The 25,374-nt window shown below is 39.0% G+C and overlaps 2 protein-coding genes across 6 annotated transcripts in view; one reads left to right on the top strand and one right to left on the bottom strand.

Moving 5' to 3' along the window:
- Positions 1 to 15,402, top strand: part of b3gat2 (beta-1,3-glucuronyltransferase 2 (glucuronosyltransferase S)) — a 28,752-nt gene extending 13,350 nt beyond the window's left edge. The window contains exons 2-4 of one of the 2 annotated variants that reach the window (XR_013800190.1): positions 1,403 to 1,596; positions 8,865 to 9,013; positions 14,359 to 14,947. Coding sequence is in view for 1 of the 2 variants with exons in the window: in XM_079635041.1 (XP_079491167.1) it covers positions 1,403 to 1,547; positions 8,865 to 9,013; positions 14,359 to 14,445 (381 nt within the window). In the remaining variant the exon portion in view is untranslated. Of the gene's footprint in view, positions 1 to 1,402; positions 1,597 to 8,864; positions 9,014 to 14,358 lie in introns of both variants that reach the window. The other variant, XM_079635041.1, reaches the window with a different exon arrangement.
- The window catches only part of smap1 (small ArfGAP 1), a 105,144-nt gene continuing 94,701 nt past the window's right edge, over positions 14,932 to 25,374 (bottom strand). For all 4 annotated transcript variants that reach the window (XM_079635038.1, XM_079635037.1, XM_079635040.1 and 1 more), the window contains 3 exons: positions 21,197 to 21,422; positions 20,308 to 20,624; positions 14,932 to 16,111 (listed from right to left, as the gene is read on the bottom strand). In XM_079635038.1, the coding sequence (XP_079491164.1) occupies positions 15,977 to 16,111; positions 20,308 to 20,624; positions 21,197 to 21,422 (678 nt within the window). In that variant the 3' untranslated portion in view covers positions 14,932 to 15,976. The remainder of the gene's footprint in view (positions 16,112 to 20,307; positions 20,625 to 21,196; positions 21,423 to 25,374) is intronic.

Consider the following 25,374-nt stretch of genomic DNA (forward strand, 5'->3'; position numbering starts at 1 on the left):
TACTATGCTCTTTTACGAAGTCTTGATTTTGTTTTTGGGGTGTACTAGATGTGCTGTTATGCTTGATTGTTCAAAAAACACATTATTTTTCACATATTTTTCATTATACAGCACCTCTCACCCCAGTCTGGCCTGAACGCCGCTGAACGCGCCGTTTATTTCCTGTTTTGATGAAGCCCCTCCTTCAAAAATTCGAAATGTCCTGTGATTGGTTAGCTGGCCCAGTGTGTTGTGATTGGCACTGCTTAGCGCGTGTTCAGGAAATATCACTCTCCTTAAACATAACCACAATGGCGTCCATTTCAAACCCATTCAAGCCCGATTCAGACTTGAGAATGTTAACAAACAAGACGATCGTAGAGAACAGATTTCATAAACAGATTTTGCAAGCACAGATTTCAATTGACGTTTCAGAGTGGTATGTTTTTTTGTAATAGTAATTGTAAATTTTGTAATAGATTTTAGATATGAAGTTATACACCATTTAATCATGATACTTGTCAGAATATTGTGGTAATGCAAACAGTAATCGATCACAAAGCCAAGGTTAATTTTCCTAAGGGGCGGTGAATAGTCTTACAAAAGCGAGAGCTTATAAACGCTACAGTAAACACTACACTAATGTTGGCTATAGCAGGCGAGCGGAGGCAAACCTCTTTGCCCTTTGTTTACAACATAGCAACAACATAAAACTTATAATTGGAACTGGTAATAGAAAACACAACTAATGAGACATACAGTACTTTCAAGTTGTGATCCACAAACAACAGATTGTCCCGACAAAGAGGGAACTGCTCCATCAGGAGAAGCTTTTGTGTGTATAGCCTGCATTGTGGTTCTGGAAGCTGTTGTCCATAAAATGTGTAGCACACAGATAAACGTTGGGGTTTTAATGTTCAGGAACAGTGTTGACAATTTTTTTTAACCACTTTAAGTCCGTCAGCCTTAGGAAGGTCAAACAAATGAGTTTTGGAAACAGGGTGGAAAAAACAGCGTCTCTTTGACATAGCGACTACACTTCTCTAATGCAGCTCAACCCAAACCAGGCCTCGACCCCTTTTTCTCGTATTCCGTGGGCAGGGTTTATTTAAATTAGTAACATTATGATTTCCCAAGATTCTGAAAAATCGAGTTGTAGTTCAAACAAGTTGTTTGTTGTAGTTCCTGAAAAGTGGATTCTGTTAAATAAAATATCTCCCTTTGGAGTGGACTTCAAGCTTTGTAACCTTGCAGATCTTTTTTATGTTCTAACAGTAACATTACACACTAACTAAAGTTGAAAAAGTGAAAAAGCATAATACAAACTCTTCAAATCATTGAATCATTAAATTATTTATTTCCTTTTAATTAAAAAATGTGTGCATTGTGTTTGCAATATTATCATGTTTCCCTTCTTCTACAGATGCGGTCAACCCGGAGAGTGTCAGTGTGGCCAGTGGGACTCGTTGGAGGCCGGAGGTACGAGCGTCCCCTGGTGAAAAATGGGAAAGTGGTCGGCTGGTACACAGGCTGGAAAGCTGACAGGCCGTTTGCAATTGACATGGCTGGTAAGACGTCACTAAGATCGACCTACACAGGAGTAATTGTCCCCCCATAGTAAGTTGTCAAAACGCCGCTAGCGATTTTTACTGATTATTATTACGACAAAACTGAATGATAACTGCAACAGTGTTATCAAACCAGGATTTTTTTTTGCATATATTTGAATAAATGACACTGTTTCTGCTGTGTAACAGAACAAATAACAGAAAAATGATTTCTGTGTTACTGCATTTTGTATTTCCCTTTAATAATGGCAGAACATTCTAGAAAGGTTATTGGAGTGTGCAACTGAATACGATTAAAAATTGATTATCACAAAATTGAATTTACGTAAGGAAATCCAAATGCTAATTAATTCTCACGGAACAATCTAAACCTTCAATTCATTATTTTATATTCAAAAATCTAGATTGATTGTGTTCATAAATCACTTGATAAAGCATTTTCTCCATATTTTCCGCACATGGGGCTTAAATATCTTCAATGCTGAAACCTCACCGAGCCATGCAGTATTAATGGTCTGACGTTAATATGGGCATCCTGAAAAAAACAAAAACAAGCTATGCCTTAGACCTGAAAAATCCATCAGTGGAGTGCCATATTCTCCTCTCACTTTTATAGATGGTTCAGTATTACAGAATAAGCAGCCATTTGAAAAGAAAGAAAAAAAACTTTTTGTTTTTGTTTTTTTAAACCATTTGATCAGTTCTCAGAAATTCCTCTATTGCATCTTTCTGGATTTCAAATATTTATAGGCCCTTAACGTTATCTGGCTCATGTGATAGAACGATTCTTGAAAATAGATTCCTCTGGTTAAAAAACAGGTTTCTGGTGACTGACACATTCTGTCATCCAGCTGGTTTCGAATTTCAGAACTAATTTGTGCAAATCACGTAAACTTCAAGCTAAACACAATTACCAGATTTCGTTTTTCCATCCTGCACATCTGAAAGCTTCCATCTAAGTTACATTTATTCATTAGACAGATGCTTTTATCCAAAGTGATTTACAGAGCATTCAGAATATACGTTTTTATCAGTATGTCGGTTATCAAACCCATGACTCGTGGCATTGCAGGTGAGCTACTGTGACCAATTAACCATCCATCTACCGACTTGATAAAAGTCATTTTTAAAGTTCAGAACCATTACTGTAAATGTCTTAAAAGTATTGGAGAAGCAGAACCACATTACCTGGAGCATTATGTCTTCAAGTTTCACCACAAGGTCTCTCAATTTTATTTAATGTTATTAAGATATTGAACTTCCATATCTCTGTCTATCTTCTCTGAGTTCTAAAGGATATTCTGCCCACGTAATACCATGTGCTGCGGCTGATCATAACATCAGCTGTATGAGGAGCAGCTTGCCTGCTCAGATAAACAGATGGGACTTCTTTGCAGTTTGGTCGTGTTGATACTTTCCAGACTGCCCCTCACTGAAGTCGTTTCAAACAGGCATATAAAATTGGCCCAAAGCAGGCAGCAAAACGACTTCTATATCAAGAGACCATGCAAGAAGAATGCTCTAAGCTGAGGAAAAAAGCCGTGAAACACCAGAGAGTTTTCTGAAGAGGCTTTTCTCCACTATAAGATTGGAAAAACTGGAAGAGAGGGCAACTCTCTGAGAAAACAAAGGAAATTCACATTAAAACTCTGTCTTGTAAAGTTAGCATCACCATTTGAGACACAAGTTTCACCTCAGAATCATCCTAATTTACGTCTCTTTCCCTCTTCCCCCATTCCTTCTCTCTCTCATGCTGAGATCACCAAAATTCACCCAAAAATCTATATGGTTTAATGTGAATAATTATCATACATGTTTGGTATCATTTCAAATGTATCAGGGCGACTGGTACAAATGTCTCATTCCCAAAAAAGTAAACCACAAAGTTCTTAAGAGTTTAGAGATAACTTGCACACAGAGTGTGGTGTGTCTCGCAGGCAAATGGCATCCTGCCCAAAAGGTGTAAACTTTCAAATTCACATTATTAGCAAATGTTTGTGAAATGTGAAAGAAGTTTCTGTCTATATAAAGAAATGCAATGAGAGGCTCAGGGCGATTTGTAGCTCAAATTAGCCCGTGATGCGGAGTGTGGGCAAGACACTCAGCATCATGTATTTTCTAATGTCAGGTTCGCATCGGTTCTCTTTAATCCAGAGCATTCGATGTTTTGTATTTATTAACTTTGAACTGATTATGAAATTGGAATGATACATTTACCTGACATAATAATTTGTTACATTTTATTTTATTCTGACTGACTCTGATATTGTTTTCCTAAGTAGATTAAACGAATTTGTATATTACCGCAAGTCTGCATCAGATTAGTGATTTGCAAAGACAAGAAATTAATTTCTGTTTAGGACAGCAGAAATGCTGCTTGACCAACATAAATTTGGGTGTGTCTTACCTCTGTTTTAATGTGATGTTACTTTAGATAAGTGTACGTGGGAAACCACGGCATGGCCAATCCAAAGCTGTTATAAGAAAAGTAATATTGGTCGACTTATATCTGTAGAAGTGGCCATACCTCTGTCTGAAGTAAACGTTATTTTAAATTCAAGTGTATGCAAAACCACGGGGGCTGTACCAAAGTATCTTTGATTGTGTAAGTGTGAATGCGACCATCTCAGTTTTTATATAGCTAGTTACCTCTGTTTAGTGACCGAAGCTGGCGAGTTTGTGATCGTGAGACCCGCGTTAAACACAAGGCGTGAGGACCTCAAAGCGACATAGATTCCTAATATCAACGGGTAAAATGTAAGTATAATAGTTAAATAGAACAATCAAATGTATTGCTAAACTATTATATAATTGACCAATAAGCAATTGTCAATCTAACCTAAATTCGAGGTCTTTATAAAATAGAGTCAGATAAAAGCTTAAATGGAATTAAATTACTTATGCCACGCGGAAAGACAGTAACACGCAGAGACCTTCCCCCGTTCTATCGGATGCCGCCATTGGACCAATTTAGACAGGCTTACACTAGTGAAACAAGCTATAGTTCATCTTTGTCAATAGGTAAGGCACTAAGTTAGTGAACTGTATCAGGGTTCTTATTGTTAACTAAAAGCAAAATTATTTAAAAAAAAATAGGGCTAATAAACACAAATAAAAGTTTGTGTTATATGTGTGTTTACGGTGTATAATTATTTTGTATGTATGTTTATATGTATATATATATATATTAATATACAGGTTTGTTTCACTATATTCGTGAGGACATATTAATAATGTTTTCTATGGCCAAACCAACCGCTACTCCTAAACCTATCCATTACAGAAACATGCGCAAATATATACATACATACAGTATACACATGCAAATATTTCTTGAATATAAATATATACATGATTGTGTGTATTTATATATACAATATAATTATATGCAGTACACACATATATTATGTAAACAAACTTTTAATTTGGATGCGATTTAGTCCTGAAAAATTATTTTCATGAACAAAATTATACATGAAAATTGGAAATGTTCATAGCAACTAACAGAGATAAAATTAGTAAGATAAAGTATGTGTACATATACATTTCAAATAATATAACAGTATATAGATAATACAAAAAAAAATACCGAACTGTACTTGCAGAGAACAGAGGCTCAATGTTCATGCTAATAGATTAAGGGGTTGTCAAAACATAAAAACAAACAAAAATTTAATTAACAGAAAATGTTTACAGCACTAGTGTCTCCAAATGGAATAGCAATAATAATAAATAAACAGGCTTATGAACGCTAACCTCCGCCCCGTCTGCTGAGACCATCAGAACCTTCAAAAAAGAGCTGAAGACACACTTTTTCCACAAGCACTTAACTAAAACACAACCATAAACAAAGGCACTTGGCACAGTGTACTGCAAATATTGTTGGCTCTTCTGATAAACTGCTCGTGATATTCCTCATTTGTAAATAGCTTTGGATAAAAGCGTCTGCTAAGTGACAACATGTAAATTGGAAGTTGACATGTCAAGCTGGTCAGGATACGCAAAAACAATGTTAAAAGCATCCGTGTTTACACTTTCTGGGAAAATCAGCTTTCAAATGGTATGCTAATAGTTTACTATGACAAAGAACGTATTGCAACGGTAAATTTTTAAAAAATGACACACGATTACAAAGCATTCTCTTGACAGGCAAATATAACAGATACCCTATATTTTTAGGCAGACGAAGCAACCATTCGCTCCCTATAATTGGCAAAAAGCCCCTTTACTGAGGCTAAATTCAGCAATTTCTCTGCATTTTTAGCAAACGTGAGCTCTCAGGCAGTGCATTAAAGAGGGTGGGGTGAGAAGATGCTGACAGGTTGGAAACATCCTAATGGAGAGAGGCAGGGCTCATATGGCGCTCGAAGGAATGAATACAACGTCAGAGATAGCAGTGCGTCTAGTTGAAGCAATCCCTAATTCCCCAGACTCCAGCGCTGCCGCTGGATATTATGGCGTTCATGAAACTCTAATAACAAGAGATGGTATCATCTCTTTCTCATGTGATCTCTGTTACTACCACTATTGCTCTTCTTCCAAAGCTCATTTTTTTCCCTCACGTGTTCACTCACCCATAATATCATCATCGTTGTCATCAGAGGTAATGTATTCATTGTCAGGCCCTACCTGACAGCGAGCACATCTCCCTTAACAAACACTTCACACTATATGCATACGCTTCCTCACATCGCTGGCATAGGCTAAACGCATGTTGAAAATGAGCTGTTTAAGGTTCATAAATCTGCCGGCTCTACCACACTCCTCCCTGAACAAAAGCTGAGAACAATAAGGTTATTTAGTATTCCTGCTGTACGGCTTCTTCTGAAAGCAAACACAATAGCAGAGAAAAGGTCCTGAACCGCCTCTCTCATTGCTTTCAAGCACTGCTCTCACCTAAAGAGGAGCTCAAGTGCTTGTCTTAACATGGAAACCTTTTTAACACACAATAGCAACGTTTTGCACATTAGGCGGAGAAGGGCTGAAATGATTATGCGTGGCAAAAAGCTGCATGTGTAGTGTACACAGTGATTAAACCATGAGTCACACTAGCCTTTACACAATCTGTGTCACAAGTATAATTTGCAGAATTATATTTATTTTACAAATGTTTTATAATAACTGTAATACATATCATAAACTGATTAAGGCAGCTTAAGTGTGGTGGACACAATACAATTTACACACCATTGACATTACTTGAAGCATCTGCAATACACAACCATTCATAAGTTTGGGGTCAGGAAGATTTTTATAAAAAATGTTTTTGAAAGAAGTCTCTTATGCTCACCAAGGCTGCATTTATTTCATCAAAAATGTGATGTATTACTACAATTTAAAATAACCGTTTAAAAAAAGAATAGAATTAATTTGATATACAACTATTTTGTAACATTTTACATTCTTTTATCACTTTTGATCAATTTAATGTCATTTCTGAATATTTTTTTTTTCTTTCCAAAAAATTTAATCTCACAGACCCTAAACATTTGAGCATTAGTGTATGTATAAACGAGGAATAATGGTTGTAATAAAACACCAGACTGATTGAATTACACCAGTGAGTTCATGTTGTACCTTTACAGAATTTAATCCTTTTGAAAAATATGATAATGTTATGTAAATAACAGAGTTGTTAGTGACAACATAAAACGAATCTAAGAGGTGCTCCTTCCAATGTGCATTTTACAGATTGCTCTATTAGTATTTACTTATTGCCCCTTATTAATTTTAGACCGTTTCTGAATATGATTTACATATTTAAGTACTAATGATTTCATGATTTATGCATCACATTTCCCTGGAAATTAAATTACTTGACAGTTCTGTACTTTTCAACACTACAAATTTAAAGGCCACCCTAATTAAACACCTTATAAACGGCTGTTCATGAAGTCTTGGAGTTGGTTTAAAAATCAGGATCAGAATGTTTAGGATGGGCGTACGGCTTATGTCATCTAGATGGACCCCGAAGTGCTGTTGGTGCAACTGCAGAAACGTGTCCGGCTCTTCAGCTCTATCAAAGCCACGTCCCTAGATCTCTGAGCGTAGGTTCTTACATCACTCCCCCAATACTTGTATAGGGACATCAAAAGGCAATATAGTCATTAAAAAAAAGAAAAGAAAAAAAAAGATCAAAAGAAGGGAGTTGGTCGGCCTTCAACTATTAATAAACCTTGACATTATGCATGTCGATGTGAGGGAGAGAAACCTTGTAACTACACAAGGACACAGTTAGCCAAGGCTTAGATGAGCATTGCAATGCTGTCGTGAGCTCGCCTCTGCGGATTTGAGGGAAACCCAGGTGGTTTTAGCTGGAATGCAGGCGTCCTAGAAAACAGCCTGTGTCCATGCAGGATAAAAAGCCCACAACAGAGGGTGATATTCCCTATAGTAACATTTGAAAAGTCCTTCTCCTGTTTTGGGGCTGAGACGGTGTCATAGAGAGAAATGGAAACAAGCGGGTGAAAAACTTATCCTGACCCACATGCAACAGTGGGACGGTTCAACCTGCTCCCATGAGAAATGCATAAGGTCAAGAGAGAGCTGAAGAGCTGTGCATTTGTGTATATAGTTAATACACAGTGAATGAGAGAGTGTGTTGGAATATATAGCGAGATTACTTGGACAATTTGCAATTGCAGGCCTTTTCTACACTGTAAACATTTATTTTTTCAGTTTAACTTAAAAAAGCAAGTTACCATGTTACCTTAAAAATTGTAGTTCGTTGTAATTAAAAATTTGAGTTATTACAATGAAGAAGAATGGTTTAATAAACAGAATTTATTAAACAGTATGTTATCTTCACACATTAGTTATCGAAGTTGATTTGACAAAAGATAAAAAGTTGTGATAACAAATCATGAAAATATTTTTTTACAGTGTATTAAGCTTTTTGACGAGCTTCAATAAGCATCAAACCCAGACTTTCTCACTTGCAAACGAGGTCTATAATACCTGGAGAAAGTTATCCGATAGTATTCCCATTCATCTCAATGGCAGTTGCTCAACCCCTGGAAGTATGCAATTTTATGCAATCTGCCAACACTGCTAAGGGCACTCAATTCTGCAGCCAGGTTTGAGTCAATCACCCGAGCCGTATGCTAATCACTCTGAAGGCACAGGGAAATGACATCATGACAATGCTGGCTGACTGGTCACACCACAAGACGACACAGGAGTTCCAAATCCTTCTCAGTAATGACTATCACGAGCTGTTACGTCAAAAGCAGCAGAGAGGATACATAAAATAAAATACATTTTAATTGAAATGTTTGATTTATAATTTGCATGCAATTTATTCTTTGTTAACGGCAGGCTTTGCAGTGAACCTGCAGGTGATCCTGTCAAACCCACGTGCCCTGTTCAAGAGGAGAGGAGCCAAACCAGGGATGCAAGAATCAGATTTCCTCAAACAGATCACCAAGGTGGAGGACTTGGAGCCAAAGGCCCAGAACTGTACCCAGGTCAGTAGAACAGCTTGCATTTGGATCCTTCACCTTTAATTATCATGCATACTAAAAAAGGTTACACGTTTCAATGTTCCTTTCCTTTATTAGCTCCAGGTATCTTTTAAATCTGAGATTCATTTTGGGAAATATGACTCACCCCTACCTCTTTTATATTACTTTGAAAACATAACTTTGTACGCCGGTCTGTTCTTCTACTAGTGACAATAGTGAATAGCTATGTCAAGTAGCGCTTTAAAAATAAAAAAATTCTGTATTTGACTCAGTCGGATTCTAAAAGCTCCTTCATTCATTCGTGGCCCATTATCTCAGGAGCTGAAATCTCAAGCTGAAACTTCTTCAGTCGACTCACCTTACATGTCAAAATGCTCTCTTCCTCCCTGTACCGCGCGTCACTGCTACTGCCATCATCATTATCACCCAATTACCCTAATGGTAGCCGGCCTGGGTTATTAATAGTGACTATTAGCAGGGCTGACAATTCCACTAATCACCAACACCAGCAAGAGCAGGACACATTTCCAACATCAGCCAATCAGTTATGCGTCATTTTTCCAGACGCAGCATAATGTCTGCATTGTAAACACTGCGGAGGGCGCAGGTTTATTCCTGTGGTACAATGCCGCGGCGGGTGCGAGCGTGTAGATATCGCACCCGTAAACGGGACGGAAAGGCCACTGACAGTTACAAAGAAGTGCGAGGCGCTACTTGGACAAAGTGGGAGTTTAATATACTTAAATTTGTGGCTGTATTCCAATTATATGAGAATGGCATTATGGAAGTAAACAAACGAAAGTGCGTGTGCCAACAGTTATGGGTCCTCGTGACGGGCGTGAGCTGGCGTCTGTCCAAGTGGAGCACTGCCAGCGATGTCTTTTGGAAAGGTCACATTTGTAGAAGTGTTCTTGCGGGTCCCCGACGGATGACTGTGACTAAGCCTGCGGGCAGGGCAATACGGCTAACTCCCAGCATGCACTTCAAAATTAAAGGCAGGGAGGCTGGGTAGGATTGAGGGGGGTCATCTTATGCGAGTAATCGGACTGAACTGATGTGACAAGGAGGAAAGGGACAGAGGAAGAAGAGGGAAAAGGGAAACTGTTTAAGAGATCTGCACTCGTGCTAGATAGAGCGGTAAAGAGGGTGTGAGAGAGATTCACAGGCTTATTTACAGAAGTCAGTGCACAGACTCCTGTTTATTAATGTCAGTCTCAATCGTGCTTCTGCCAGACTGCTGTCAGCGTGCCAGCTTGCTTCACTCTGAACAGGATGAGTATCTGAAGCCTTGAGAGAGAATAATCATTTGAGAGATTGTGTTGTGGGCAGATTCAAAAGAAACACTTCTTCAACATCTTCAACAAAAGCATTGTTTGAGAAAATGGTTTCATACAAGACCGTCCAAATAGAATCCACAGACATTTTTCCCACTTTTTCCCCACAATGGACTTTAGACTAATACACCTTTATCAGCTGAATAAATGAGCTAGAATGCTTTATGTAACAGTTAGTTCCGATGTTGTGAGAAGATTCTATCCCTTTTGTACAATTATAGCAAATCGCTTTATGGTGTAGCAGTTATTAGTAGGCTACAGACAGAGTCAGACTAAGGTTCTATACATTGTTAATGGCATGCAATAACATGAACTAACAATGAACGATGCATTCAGAGCATTTATTAACCTTTGTTAAAGCTGCAGTCGGCAAGTCTGGCAGATTGAGGGGACTTAGCCCAAATTTGGAATGTTTACACCTCTCATGCCCCTCCCCCACTACCGCGAGCACCCTCCCATCGAGTTTGTGCTCGTCAGTGCGTGTACCAGATTTTCTGTGAACATGCCCGTCTCTTCAGCATCGAACCACCAAATTCTTTTTCTTTTGTTTGGTTGTTTCCAACACAATCGAACACACCTGCAAACTTCAGGTGTGTGCATGTGATATTGTAACGTGCGCGAGAGGGGAGGGGGATCTGTGGTGTTTGCACAAACTGTGATTGACAGTCAGATCTCACACACCCCTGCGCTGACTGGACCAGAAGAACCGGGAGCAGTGGATTTTTGCAAAACAAATAACACTCTCGGGTAGGACTGTAGGTAGAAGTGCAGGTTTTTTTCAACCGGCTGATTTGTGTTGTTCTGTCAGTTGCATAGTGTCGGTTTCAGTGAATATGATCAAAGAAATCTTGCCAACTTCAGCTTTAATGTAAATTTTTCCATATACGAACAAATTTTTAACCTTGAAAATTTTAATTTTATAGAATAAAATTAACTTTTTTATTGTTAGTTCTTGCAAATCTGTTCTAACGTTTGGGGTCAGTGGATTTTTAAAAAGGTTTTTGAATGAAGCCTCTAATGCTTAAGAAGGCTGCATTCATTTGATTTAAAAAAAACACACAGTAAAACAGCTAAATTGTGTAATATTATTACAAATTATTTTTTGTATTTGTTTTTTGTATTTATTCCTGTGATGGAATGTCGTTTCTTCAGTCTTCAAAATGCTGATTTGGTGCTCAAGAAACATGTATTATTATCAGTGTTGAAAACAATCGCTTAATATTTTAGTGGAAACCTTGATCATTTCCCCCCCAGGATTCTTTGATGAACAAAGTTCAAAGGAACATCATTGAAATACTGTAGAAATATTTTGTAACAATATAAATGTCTTTACTGTAACTTTTGATCAGTTAAATGTGTCCTTGCTGAATAAAATACTTTCATTTATTTATTTATATTGATAAAAAAATCTGAACTAAATAACTTTTGACCAGGAGTGTCTGGAGCCCCTAAAGCAGGGGTGTCAAACTCAGTTCCTGGAGGGCTACAGGCCTGCAGAGTTTAGCTTCAACTCTAATTAAACACTCCTGATCCAGCTAATCTTAAAACTGCAGGTGTGTGTGTTGAAGCAGTGTTGGAACTAAACTCTGTAAGGCTGTGGCCATCCAGGAACTGCGGTTGACACCTTTGCCCTAAAGGGACATGGTGATGGGAAAAAAATATACGAAGTCAAGAAAAATTATATTTCAATGCTTTTGCATTGTTTCGCAAATGTTTTGTGTTTCACCGAGAAACTTTTGTGTTTGCTCGCAAGATTTGTTTATTGGGGGAATGCAACATTTCTCAGGGGAATCCATATGTTTTGCGAACAAATAAAAGTTTCGCAGGGGAATGCAAAAGTAAAAAGTAAAGGTATTGAAGAAGAGTGATAGGATTTTGCATGACACCAGTCATCTAATTTGATTGGCTATTTTTTTTTTTTTTTTGCGAGCTAGGAGCAGGCTTTTGAAAACCAGAGAATGGTTATCTTCTCTCATTCCAGGATCACTCTGAGTGGGGTTTCTCCCACCACAAATTGAAACGTCTAAGGCTATGTTCACACTTAGCGTCTTTTTTCAAACTGCCAGCGTCTGTTCTACATTAGAACCCTATGGAGTAAACCGTTTTTTCAAAAAAGTCCTGAGCGCTTTTTTAAACGCCACCGCCGGCGTCTTTTTCTGCAGCTCAGAGCGTCTTTTAAAGTTGAAAAAAGTTTAACTTTTCTGAAAAGAACGCCCTACGTCAAGCGCCTTTTTGACAGCTGACCAATGACAAGCGAGTAGCGAGACCTGTCGTTTCCATAACAACAAGAAAAATGGACACGGTGCCGGTAGAAAAACGAATCGTCCTTGTTTCGGAGCACAAGGAGCTGTTTGATATGAGTACACAACTCTATCATAACATACATCACAAAGAGGCTGTGTGGGCACACTACTGTTGCAGCTGTTGTTATAGCAACAAAAGACGCGCTCGGCTGCTATTTGTAACCGAACGCGCAGCGTTTTTTTTTTTTGCTAAAAAAATGCCGTTGTTAACTCTTTTTTGACAAAAAAAAGTTAACAACGGCGTTTTTTTAGCAAAAAAAAAAAAAAAACGCTGCGCGTTCGGTTACAAATAGCAGCCGAGCGCGAAACAAGGACGATTCGTTTTTCTACCGGCACCGTGTCCATTTTTCTTGTTGTTATGGAAACGACAGGTCTCGCTACTCGCTTGTCATTGGTCAGCTGTCAAAAAGGCGCTTGACGTAGGGCGTTCTTTTCAGAAAAGTTAAACTTTTTTCAACTTTAAAAGACGCTCTGAGCTGCAGAAAAAGACGCCGGCGGTGGCGTTTAAAAAAGCGCTCAGGACTTTTTTGAAAAAACGGTTTACTCCATAGGGTTCTAATGTAGAACAGACGCTGGCAGTTTGAAAAAAGACGCTAAGTGTGAACATAGCCTTAGAGTATTAAACAAGATAGTTTGGCACACGTTGCAATAATGATAATGACATCTGCCCTTGTCTTACAATATTCTCAGGGATACACACAGCCAAAGACTAAAACTACTCCAAGATGAGTCTAAAAAAGAATGAAGGGTTTAAATTTTAATAACCTTTTCTTAAAAACCCATTTAGATTTACTAGAGCCCATGGGGACCGCTGGCTTCACACCTCCGCACTGCTGTTATATCACTGCTTTCAACCTTTGCGCACCGAGTTGTAGCTATTAAATTATCAACATTAAAAATGTAAGGATTTATTACACGTGAAAGCGCAAGCGCACAAGTTTAATTCTTCATGTATTATTACATTCCTCTTATAAAAATTAGGCATCTCTGCGGGTTGCAAATGTCTTCGACAGCTGCACACAAACATAACTAATGAAGTTTAACCACCCACAAAACCAATTATGATCCACTCCAGATAGTTCCAAATTTAGTCTCTCTGACATTCAGACTTAAAGTAAATCTATATATAAAGCTCTGTCCTACAACTTCCTTTGCCCTGATAATATTTATTAAGGGAACACCGGGATTAGTAGATGGCAAAGTACCTACATAAGGAGCACTTTTACAGAATGTAATGCAACTTGTTATCAGGCCAACTACTACAGCATGCTTTGGGTTACTTATGGGTTGCTTGCTGCTCAAGGTGCACAATATTTATTTCTTGTGGTTTTGCTAAATTAGCCTTATGCAAAGCACATTTGCAGTACTGTGTGTTCTACAACACTGTTACACACGAGTGCGGCCATTTAACAACACCCATTCCCTGCACCAACTCAAACCAAGAGATCCTGTTCCAGCAACCCCTCAAGATTGAAAAAATCGGTTCATTTCGGTTGAACCGACGGTTTCAAATGAAATCTGACATGAACTCACATTAATGTTGTTTCTTAGGTCCACCATATTGCACATTGCACTTTCACCCATTCCAAGTAAAATGAGTAAACCGTCTTAACATATCTATGTTTAATTTGCTTATGCTTATATATAAAATCGTTGTTTTCGACATGCGCGACAAATTCTGAAATAACTGATTTCAACTGGTTTCTTTCAGGTCCTGGTCTGGCATACCCGGACAGAGAAGGTCAACCTGGGAAATGAAACAAAGCGGCAGCAGGATTCGATTTTTATAGAGGTCTAGCAAGCGACACTGCACTAGGACTGTCATGACACTGGATGGAGGCTGCCCATCGCTGGCACTTTGCCGCCTTTGAACTTTAGGATACTTGCTCTGGCGGAAAACACATGCCAAGCTATCTCGGGCTTCTGGATTGTCTACTGACACACTGTATCTATCTGCTGGAGCTTCTCACTGTGGCGTCACACTGGATTACCTGTAACGCGGTGGAGGAGAAACCATGGATAAGGGGTTTTCAAATGGCAAAAACCTGATCTTATTCCCAATGCGGTGGTCAACAAACCACTTTCCCTTTTCCTCGGACTCTGAACGCTCGGAGAATCAGATCAACGTCTGTGAATGCGGAGGACAAGGACCGGCTGCTTGAATAATGTACTCAGAGGTTGGGTGGTGCTGAAAATAAACTGTCCATGAAACTAAAATGAATAGTGGATAAAAAAAACCCTGCAAATACAGTCTAAACCGTGAGACACCAGGGACAGAACTTTTAGATTACAACTGTCTTTATTCCAAACGACCTTCTTTAAAAGCAAAAACAAAAAGAAAAACTTTACAATAAATGCGTCTTTAGACAAAATGATCACACAATAGTTCATGGCTATTCACTGTTTAATGCACGGAAATAACAATATTTTGTCTCTGTACTAGGCACCAGAAAATGTAAACACATTATAGAAATAAACCTGGATGACACGGTGGGGATGTTTAAATTATTGCACAGCAGAGAGACCCTGTCTGAGAGGATAGAAGCTCTGCTACAGCGGCGGGACTGACGTGTTCGACTGCACGCTTTCGTTCGGTCAAAACGAGCTGGCTAAAACGACAATTCCTTCCCCGAGCCCTTTTCTATTGACCCCAACCCCCTTTTTCCCGTTAGCCATCGCAGCTGTACAGTCGTCCAGGTTTATTTATCTTTCACTCACTGTGCTTCTCTGTAACGCACACATTAAAACATCACAGTAAAGATGGAGTTTGTTATGGAGCTACACAGATGCGGTGGGGTGAGAAGCCAGAGAGAGGGGGGCGAGGGGTTCGTCTATCTCATGATTACATTACATTACATGGGTCTATACAATATCTGCTACAGGGTTCTGGGACATGGGGCTACAGAAGATAGGAAAAGGGAGGGGATGTCACAAATATGATAGCCATACCTCTGTCTTTTAAATACTATGACTCACTATTTGGTAAAGATATATTAGAAGCCTGTATAATTGGTCCAGCAGCTTTCTTGTAGCTGATATGTGATTTGAACCCCCCAAAAATATATTTATATATATATAGAGAAGAAAAAATAATTGCAAATAAGACGGTCAAAGCTGCCAGTCTCTTACACGCCATACTCTCGCTCACTTGATCAATACACAGAGGGCAGGTTGAATCAATGCTCTCCAGAGTAGTAATAGTTGGAAAGAGAAAGGGGGGGAAAAAAATGACAGTACATGAATAAAACTCTGGGTGCGAGTGGTGGAGGAGGAGGACAGGAGAGATGGAGGGATGCGGTGCCCCTTGTCCTCCATCGTCCCTCGTTCATTTACTTCCAGAGCTGGGTGCTGAGGGTCTGACCAGATGGGGGTGCCACCCAGCCGCCCATGGGGGCACCAGGTGGCCCAAATGCCATTGGAGCACCGGAACCATTCAGGTTCATTCCAGACATCTGTTGGTTAATCTGAAAAAGACAAAGCAGAGAGAGAGAAGTGTGAAACATCTATAGATACCAGACTTGATAGAATCATTTTCATTGGTCCAAAACCTACAGAGAAAGCATTTTAAGGAAAAAGGGTTTCTCCTAAAAAAAAAAGCTAATTTTGGCTAAATACTTTGGCAGCATTATATGTGACCTTTGCGGAAAAGGCAAGAATGCACTGCAATGAGTTCAAACAAAACTTGGCAGACATAGGGAAAGAAATCATAAGAATTTAATTCACAATATTTTATTGAATGTTTAATTTAAAATTTATTTAAACATAAATAAAACAATATTTACTACATACACTACCATTCAAATGTTTGTTGTCAGTTTTTAAAAATGTATTTTGTTCATCGAGGCTGCATTTTCCCCCCATCAAAAATAGAGTAAAAACATTAATATTGTGAAATATTCAGTGTCACATGATCCTTCAGAAATCATACTAATATCTGGGGCTCAATAAACTGATTTTTTTTTTTTATAAACTCAATATTTCTGATTATCATTCATTGAAAACAGTTATGCTGCTTAATATTTGTATGAAAACAGTGCTCATTTTTTTTCTTTGATAATTAAAAAGTTAAAAGAAAAGAATAGCATATAATAGCATTTAAGTAAAAAGAATAGCATTTATTTGAAATACTAATTTGTAACAATATAAATGTCTTTACTGTCACTTTTGATCAATTTGATGCGTCCTTACTGAATAAAAGTATTTCAATTTCAAATTGGTCACTTACAAGATTGCAGGACTGCTAAGATGCGTCTATGAAGGTCACTAGGAGTTGTGTTATTAAAAGAGAAATAATTGCCTATGGTGAAGTATCTGCAGTTCCATGAAAAGTAAAAGTTTTTTTTTTTTTACACAATCAGATGATATAAGACCAGTACTTTCACCTGAGGATGGCCTTATCCTCCAAAGTTCCATTTTCCTCTTTTCTTTTTTTCCCTTCAGGTTACTAAGCTTGTCCTCTGATTTTTAAACTCACTCACCCCTCTTATTACTCTTCGTCTACTTCTCTCTCTTTCATTTTCTATACCTCTACCCTTTTCCCTTGACTTCCACCAGTATTCTTCCTGACTGGTCCTGTGGGGAGCCCATCAGACACGTCTGTCTGATTTATACTCCTGTCTCTACAGCTTATAGCCAGCAGAGAGAGAAAAACTAATGGTTTCAAATAAGCAGTCTCCTATTTTTCATTATTAACTTGAATTCTGGGAACTAAAGTTTGTGCAATATTTATCCAGCAGTCAAAATGGATATATAAATGGAAAACAGGATTTTTCTTTCTTCGCTGTAAGAGTTTGCTGTACTATGTTGACAAAGGATGTACAAAACTACATAATCCACCAGTCAAGTTGGTTGTCTGGCATTTACAAAGGCTAAAATAAATTACAATCTTTTATTACTCAAAACTAATCTCTTCACAGAGAACTGTGGATGATAACAGGAACACTGCTCACAGCACATGATCAGTGCAACAAGTCCGACAGTAAATGTCTTGAAATATGTTGAAGAATGTAATAGTCTCTGTCTCTGAAATTATAGCACAGCTTTCAAAAAAGTAACACTTAAAATAGTCAACCTAATTAATTGACTGTATGGTCGGTTGGTGTTTACATACAATGTTACGTTAATGTTAACCTAACTGCTTAGCCAGATCTGTGGAGTGAAACAATGAAATGAGCCAATCAAAACAGAGCTCATTTACATATAAAAGACTTAAGAACTACACAGCTCGCATAAATATTGCATAAAATAGTAATGAAAAAAGAAATTACGACCATAATTACAGTATGTTTTTTTGACAACACAAACGTTCCAAATATTTATTTTATAAGAAATTAATAAACAAATGCTGTTCTTTTGGCATGTTTTCAACTATAAGAAACTTTTCTTGGTCACTAAATCAATATATTAGAATGATTTCTGAAGGATCATGTCTGAAGACTGGAGTAATGATGCTAAAAATGTAGCATTGCCATCACAGGAAAAAAAAGACACTTTAAAATATATTAAAATAATTTTCACAATGTTACTGTTTTACTATATTTAAGATCAAATAAATGTGGCCTTGATGAGCATAAGAGACTTTATAATTACATTAAAAAATCGAAATGTTTGAATGGTAGTAGATTGAAGGGAATACATATTGATGTTGTACAAGAAGGTAACAAAAAAGCCACTTTAAATATACAGAAACAGTAGCATTTGCCTTTTCCCACACAATCTTGAAATACAGACTACAACGCACATAATTCATCGGTCTCCTATTCGTGTTTAATTCCAAAGCACTAAACCCCTTCCTGAGGCGGTGAGGGAGGTTATCCATCACCGTGAACTCCTGGAGTGCTCTGATGTCTCACAAGGTGACTAAACCTCTTTAGGCCATGAAGTGTATCACTAGAGTGAGATAGTCAGAGGGAAAAATGTATACAAAAACCTTCCCAAAATACTCAGGAGGACCCACTAAACTTAATTTAGCAGGACACATTTTGCCAATCTCACCTGCTTCCTCCGCAACACAATACTGCATACGCACAGAGAAATAAGTGAGCCGTTAAAGTGTGTGTGTGTGTTTGTAAATACTCCAAGAGCCATATTAAAGGGAGTGAATATCAAACGCTAATGATTCTTCTCCTCCCCTGTGCACTGGCTCTCCTCAGAAAAGAGGGAGACACTCTGTGTGCTGGGTAACAAAGACAAACATTTCAAGTCAGATCCATCTCAGAAAAAAAAAACACTCCTCCCAGGCACCGTGCGGCAAAATTACCCTCACTCCAAAAAACCATTAAGCACACGCATTTCTTTCCTCAGCCGGTCTCTCAAAATACAAATGTGCTGCTGAAGGCCTATAACTCAGGACGCACACGCTTGCATTGTGGGGAGGGATTTTAATTAAGGCCGTGTGAGTGTAAGGCACACTATATTGATTTATGATGTGTAATTAACCTCCCGCAGGCTGAAATCTCGGACTCCCTCCTCTCACAGCCTCATACACAGGGGGTCATGGGCCACGGGAGGCAGGGAGATGATAGAAGATGAGAGGTCGGAGTCACTGAGCCCTCGTCTTTAATGAGCCACATGCAGATGGGAGGTGACAGCAGATTAGATGAGGATTTTAAGAACCCTTATTATGAATCTCTGATTATACGGTGAGAGTGACCGAGAGAGACTGAATGTGACAACTCGCTTTTCACCTAAAATGGCTTTGAAAATGCGAAAGATCTGATCTGAATAAAACGAAAGCTTTGTGGAGACCGGGAAATGCATTTTGGGAATCGAATATGATGAATGGTAATAGCTTCAGATATAGATGTTCTCTCTATAAAAAGCAGATACTGATCCACTGCAGCTATTGCGTCATGTCAATGACTCATGGCAGATTCTGAGCGGGTTGGTTAAAAATACACCCCCAGAAGAACATTATGAACCTCACCTGAAGCTCTTGACCTCCGGTATGTGATTTAACAGCATTTATGACATTTCTCAGGTCCCCTTTTTTTGGATCTGTTTATCTCATGATATGATTGCATTTATCATTCGTTCGCCAGCTTTTTGAATACTTTGACAGGCAAAATTGACAGGCTCTTTCCTTTTTGCGATGGAGCTAACTAGCTGTTATCTGCTTTCGACAAGATTACCAATCGACAGATCTACCAATCCAAACTCAAAAGTACAACTAGTTTCATAAGGACTTCATTTAACATTACAGAACAGTACATTCTAATAAGTTGCATTTATCCTAATTACCATCTTTATAAAACAATATAAAAGTAGTTTTGAATGTTTTAGATGTAAATGTCTTCCTGAGTGGGCCTTCCTAATATTACTTGCTCACCACGGCTGCATTTATTTGATCAAACATACAGTACTATTGTGAATACTATTACAATCTAAAACAACCGTTTTCTATTTTAATATTTTTTCACTAAATTTCCTTCAGAAATCATTTTAATATACTGATTCGCTGCTCAATAAACATGTCTTATTATCAATGTCGAAAACAGTTATGTAGCTTATTAGTTTTGAGGAAACCATGATACATCTTTTCTGAAGTGCAGGCCACTTCCTGAACCTTTTTTTTTTTTTCAAAGCCGTCACAGAGACAGGTGTGATTTCATAAGACACTCATTTCACATAGGGACATTTCATTTGTAGTAACATAACATACCTGTGCCATATTCCACTGTCCTTGCTGACCTGGCTGCATGGCATACATGTTTTGAGGTGCCACCATGCCCTGAGGTCCCATCATGCCTGGAGCCAAGCCCATCACCCCCGGCTGTGCGTTGCCCATGAAACCATTAGGCATTGTCATGCCAACCATCATGCCCGTATTCTGGCCCATCATCGCACCACCCTGGCCCATGACGGCCCCCATCATGGTAGTGGGCGGCATGGCTCCTCCCATCCCAGGGAAAGCCTGGAAGTTCCCCTGTGGCTGCGCAGGGAACTGCATCTGAGACGGGCCCATGAACATCGCAGTCGCTGTGGGAGCAGAATTGCACAAAGGTACACAAATAAGATTTACACACAACGCCATGTTCAATATGTTCAAAGAGACAGAAACAGAAGCAGACCAGAGGACACGGACACACAAAGCATCACAGGCAGAGGAGAGCAATCAATATCTGTGCTAATGTGTGCAGTTTCTTGCCCTAAGCACAGAGGAAATGGATCTTTGAGACAGGAGAGGTGTGCAGGATGAAAGGGGACATATAAAGCGTCCTGATGGTGGAGTCTTCATTTTGAGCATCTGAGGTTTTGGGAAATGTCCTCTTTGAAGAGCAGGGCAGGAGAAGCAGGCAGCTTTAAACCTCGTTCAGCAGTATCAGAGTGCTGAGACACGCAGTGCTTGAATTATTGATACTCCCATTAAAGCAGGGCTTCTCAAGAACCTCGCTTGCTTTCTCTTTCTCTCAAACACACACACTCCCACTGCACCATTAGAAATGGACTCTGGACGCAAAGCGCCATTTATAGATCAGCATTTTCTCGCTCAGATCGCTCATTCTCGGAGGAATAAGAAAGTGGGACTCTGGGGGGGGGGATGGATGTACCTTGTGCAGGCTGTTGTGGGACGGTGCTGGAGCCATACAGGGAGAGAATGGAGTCCTTGGAGAGAGGTTTCTTGGCCGATTCCTCTGCTTTGCTGCTCCCGCTGGTTTCGCTGAACAGGTCCAGATCTCCCTGTGCTGGACCAGAACTTCCAGTGGCCGTAGCCCCTGCCACAGCCCCTCCGGCAGAGCTGGTTTGAACGCTCCCAGCTGCCTTACTGGAACTGACCTGCGGAGCAAAGGAGACGGTTGACTAAATGCCACACAGACTCTTAACACCTGCTAATGCACTCTCAAAACATAATTTCCTGAAAAATCGACAAACTCATTAGCAATCACACACGCGTGGATATATTTGTGGGCCTTAAAATCATGAGCCAAATGAGGTATCTCTACAGACTTTCCAGTCTAAATGATCAGAAACCTGTGCCAAATCAACTGGATACAGCTCCAAACATCCACAGAAGAAATACCACTAACAGAAAAGTACCCAAAAATAATCATTCTCATGTTAAGCATGGGCCATTTAAGGTCTGCTTATTAAGTAGCTTAGGCTGGGATCAAAACTGGACTATGTTGCTGCCACAGAACCAGAAAAAGAGGTCACATTAGCAAAACATTTGTAGCCAAAAAGGTTCATTCAAAATGGTGTAGCAATGTATAAAGCACAGCTCACACAGAAGTCACTTTCAAACCAAGCAGCTTTCTGTAGAAATCTTTCGCTCTACCGTGAAATTCTCAATCCTGTGGATTCCTATTGAAATGCCAGCATTTTGTCGGCAAAAATTCGCTGAACAATGGTTCTCAAGGAACCAAAAGAGAGAATCAAAAGATGGCAAATAATCAAATCAAAGTTGGTTAAAAATATCCATCCTGTATAAACTCAGAGGAGAGAAGACACAAATACACACACGCACACAAAGATGAAAGAAAGGCTTCATCATCTTCAAGCAGAGAAATGACATTAATTAGACTGCAGCTGTGATGAATGAATAGCTCAGGAAGAGGAGACACAATTCACCGTTTACGCAAAGTTACAGTGCACACAAATAGCAAAAGATGGAGGAGACAATCAGTAAGAGGCAGTTTGTGTTCAGTCAAAGCACCTGCATCCTTTTACTCAATTACAGTCGCGCGACGCTAGACTAGCAGCCACAAAGCTGCAGATGGTACGACTGATGCCATGGTTACCCTCCAAAAAGCAAGTCTGTCAATATGAAACTGAGGGAAAATTCTAGGCCCAAATCATAGTTCATATGTTCAGGAAAGTCAACATGCTGACAAGTAACTGACTGACTCTGGTGGCACATGGCTGCAGAAACTCAACAGTGGCCCAAGGTCATGGGCGAGCCTGGCTAAGATTTGGCACAGGCTCCATTCCATTCCGGATTAAGAACCAGGAGGGCATCACACTATTTAAGCAGGACTGAGGTGCGCTACGCTAGCAACACACCATGCTACTGTATATATTAGCCATGCCAGATGGACTTCATGAATCCTAGTGGCTTTGTCTTTTGGCGGCATGGGTATTTATATGCTTGTGATAAATTTAACATTTACATCGAAAACTTTTTTTTTATATACAAATATACACCATTAACCAGAATTTTTTTTAGTTTTTGAAAGAAATTAATACTTTTACTCAGAAAGAATGCATTAAACTGATAGTAAAGACATTTATAATGTTACAAAACCTTTCTTTCAAATAAATTATATTCTTTTGAATTTTCTATTGATCAGAGAGTCCTTGGAGAGAGGTTTCTCTTGGTCAGAGAAAAACAAAACAAAAAAACGTTTCAACAAAAATATTAAGGAGCACAACTGTTTTCAACACGTATAATAATAAGAAATGTTTCTTGAGCCCCAAATCAGCATATTAGAATGACTTCTTAAGGATCATGTAACAATGAAGACTGGTAATGATGCTGAAAATTCAGCTTTGCCATAAATTACATTTGAAAAATCTATTAAAATAGAATATATATATAATAGAACTAATAATATTTCATAATGTTACTGTTTTTAATGTATTGATCAAATAAATCCAGCCTTGGTGAGCACAAGAGACTCTCTGTTAACAAAAATAAGTTAACAAAGGAAAGAAACTGATCTGCCAAACGATTTCACAGGGTCTTTTAAGCACTAGAGCTAATTATAACATTTCACCCTCCATAGAGAGTGAAAGAGAAAAGCAGAGAGAGGGAGTGAAAAAACAGAGGGAAGAATGTGCCACATCATTTGAATTCAAATTGAGCGAAAACAAAAAGATGTGTGTATCAATCGATTTTCCCCACAAAAAAATCACCCCACTCTAGTATCATTAAGTGGCAAACATGCTTACTCAGATGGCAGATATCGAACAGGCCATTCTTTGAAGTTCAATGCTGAAGAACGTGCCTGACATGAGCTCATAAATAAAACTAAACGAAAAGAGCGCTATTCAGAGACAGTCTCCGCTCTCCTGCTGTCTATCCATCAGTGTCCCGGAGCTCCGGGCACGGATATGTTCCACAGTAATCAGAGACAAAAAGGCAGGGTTGGGAGGATGGGGTGGAGGTTGGCAGGGACACATGCGGACGCTCTCTTCCCATTTAGATGGGCCGACGATACACAACTCTGCGCTTAGGTATGCGGGAGGAACACCTCCAGCTGCTGCCGCGCCAGTCGCCACATCTGATAAGACCCGAGCAGAGCTGAACACCGGTGAACAGCACTGCGGCACGATAAGCCAAACACCGCCTCGCAGATCTGATACGCAAACCCCTCGGCTGATTAACCTGTGAAGGCTGATGCTAACAAATGCTTGCTACAGTCTATAATGGCTTCATGATTTGATATGCACAAGAGAAAAGAGACGAGAAACAAAGAAATCACACAAACTCTTGACAGCTAGTCTCAAGACCTCAGCAACAAGCGAGAACATACAGACTTGGCAGGAGTGAGCTTTTTTTCAGGCCACATTATGAAAAAGAGATGACATAAGCCCTTTTCTCTATTTGTAATACGAGTGACATTTGAAGGGATCCATCGGGGGGTCCGCAGAGGGACACAGGAAATGCTATTAGAATTAAAAATAGATGAGGAGGGGGAGGACAGGAGACCAACACTCCAGAATTCAGAGAGAGGAGATATGTTCTCTATGCTGTATGGATGAGAGGGAGAGACAAAACTTTGTTTTGTTCTCAGATGCCAAGTCTTTAGTTTATTGTGATGGGATGTTCACATGAATGTGCATCTCAAAAGCACGCTACAAATATTGCAATGCTTCCTCTTCTATATATATCCATACAACACATTAACACTAGGGCTGTGTAACTATAATATTGTATTGATAGAATGAGCAACAGAATAATAGAACAAATGATAGACGGACAGGCCAATAGAATGATAGATAGTACTATATATTGCTACTTTATATATAGCTAGAACAATTGCTAGACCAATATATAGATAGAAGGATATAACAACAGATAGGTAGAACGAACGACATAACGTTAAATACGACAGAGCGTTATATAAGTAGAGCAATCGACAGAACGATACATAGATAGAACAACAGAATGATAGATAGGTAGAACGAACGACAGAACGTTAGATAGGTAGAGCAAACAACAGAACATTAGATAGGTAGAGCAAACGACAGAACATTAGATAGGTAGAGCAAACGACAGAACATTTGATAGGTAGAGCAAACGACAGAACGATAGATGGAACAACAGAATGATAGATAGGTAGAATTAACAACAGAACATTAGATAGGTAGAACAAACGACATAACGTTAGATTAAAGCAATAAGCCCCGCGAAGCCGTGTTTTACAGTGGATTTAGAACAGCTAAGGGGCGTTGTTAGGCACGACGCGGTTTGCTTTTATAAAAAGGTTACTTCTTAAAAATAATAATTTGTATATTTATTTTATTCATAAAATAAACACCAGCAACAAAAAATATAACGTTATAACACATTTATTCTTCCGCCAAGCAATGTGGTTCCAAAGAGGTTGCTAAGTAATACTAATGTAATGCGGTCACAGGTGTATGTTTGTTGAGTAATTTACAACGGCTTTGAACGTGGCTCAACCAATCAGAATCAAAGACTGGAACTATCCGTTTTATAATGAACGGCAGAACGTTAGAAGGAACAAAAGAATGTTAGAACGAACGACAGTGTTAGATAGGTAGA

Source organism: Phoxinus phoxinus (genome assembly GCF_949152265.1).
Source record: "Phoxinus phoxinus genome assembly, chromosome: 14".
NCBI lineage: Eukaryota > Metazoa > Chordata > Actinopteri > Cypriniformes > Leuciscidae > Phoxinus > Phoxinus phoxinus.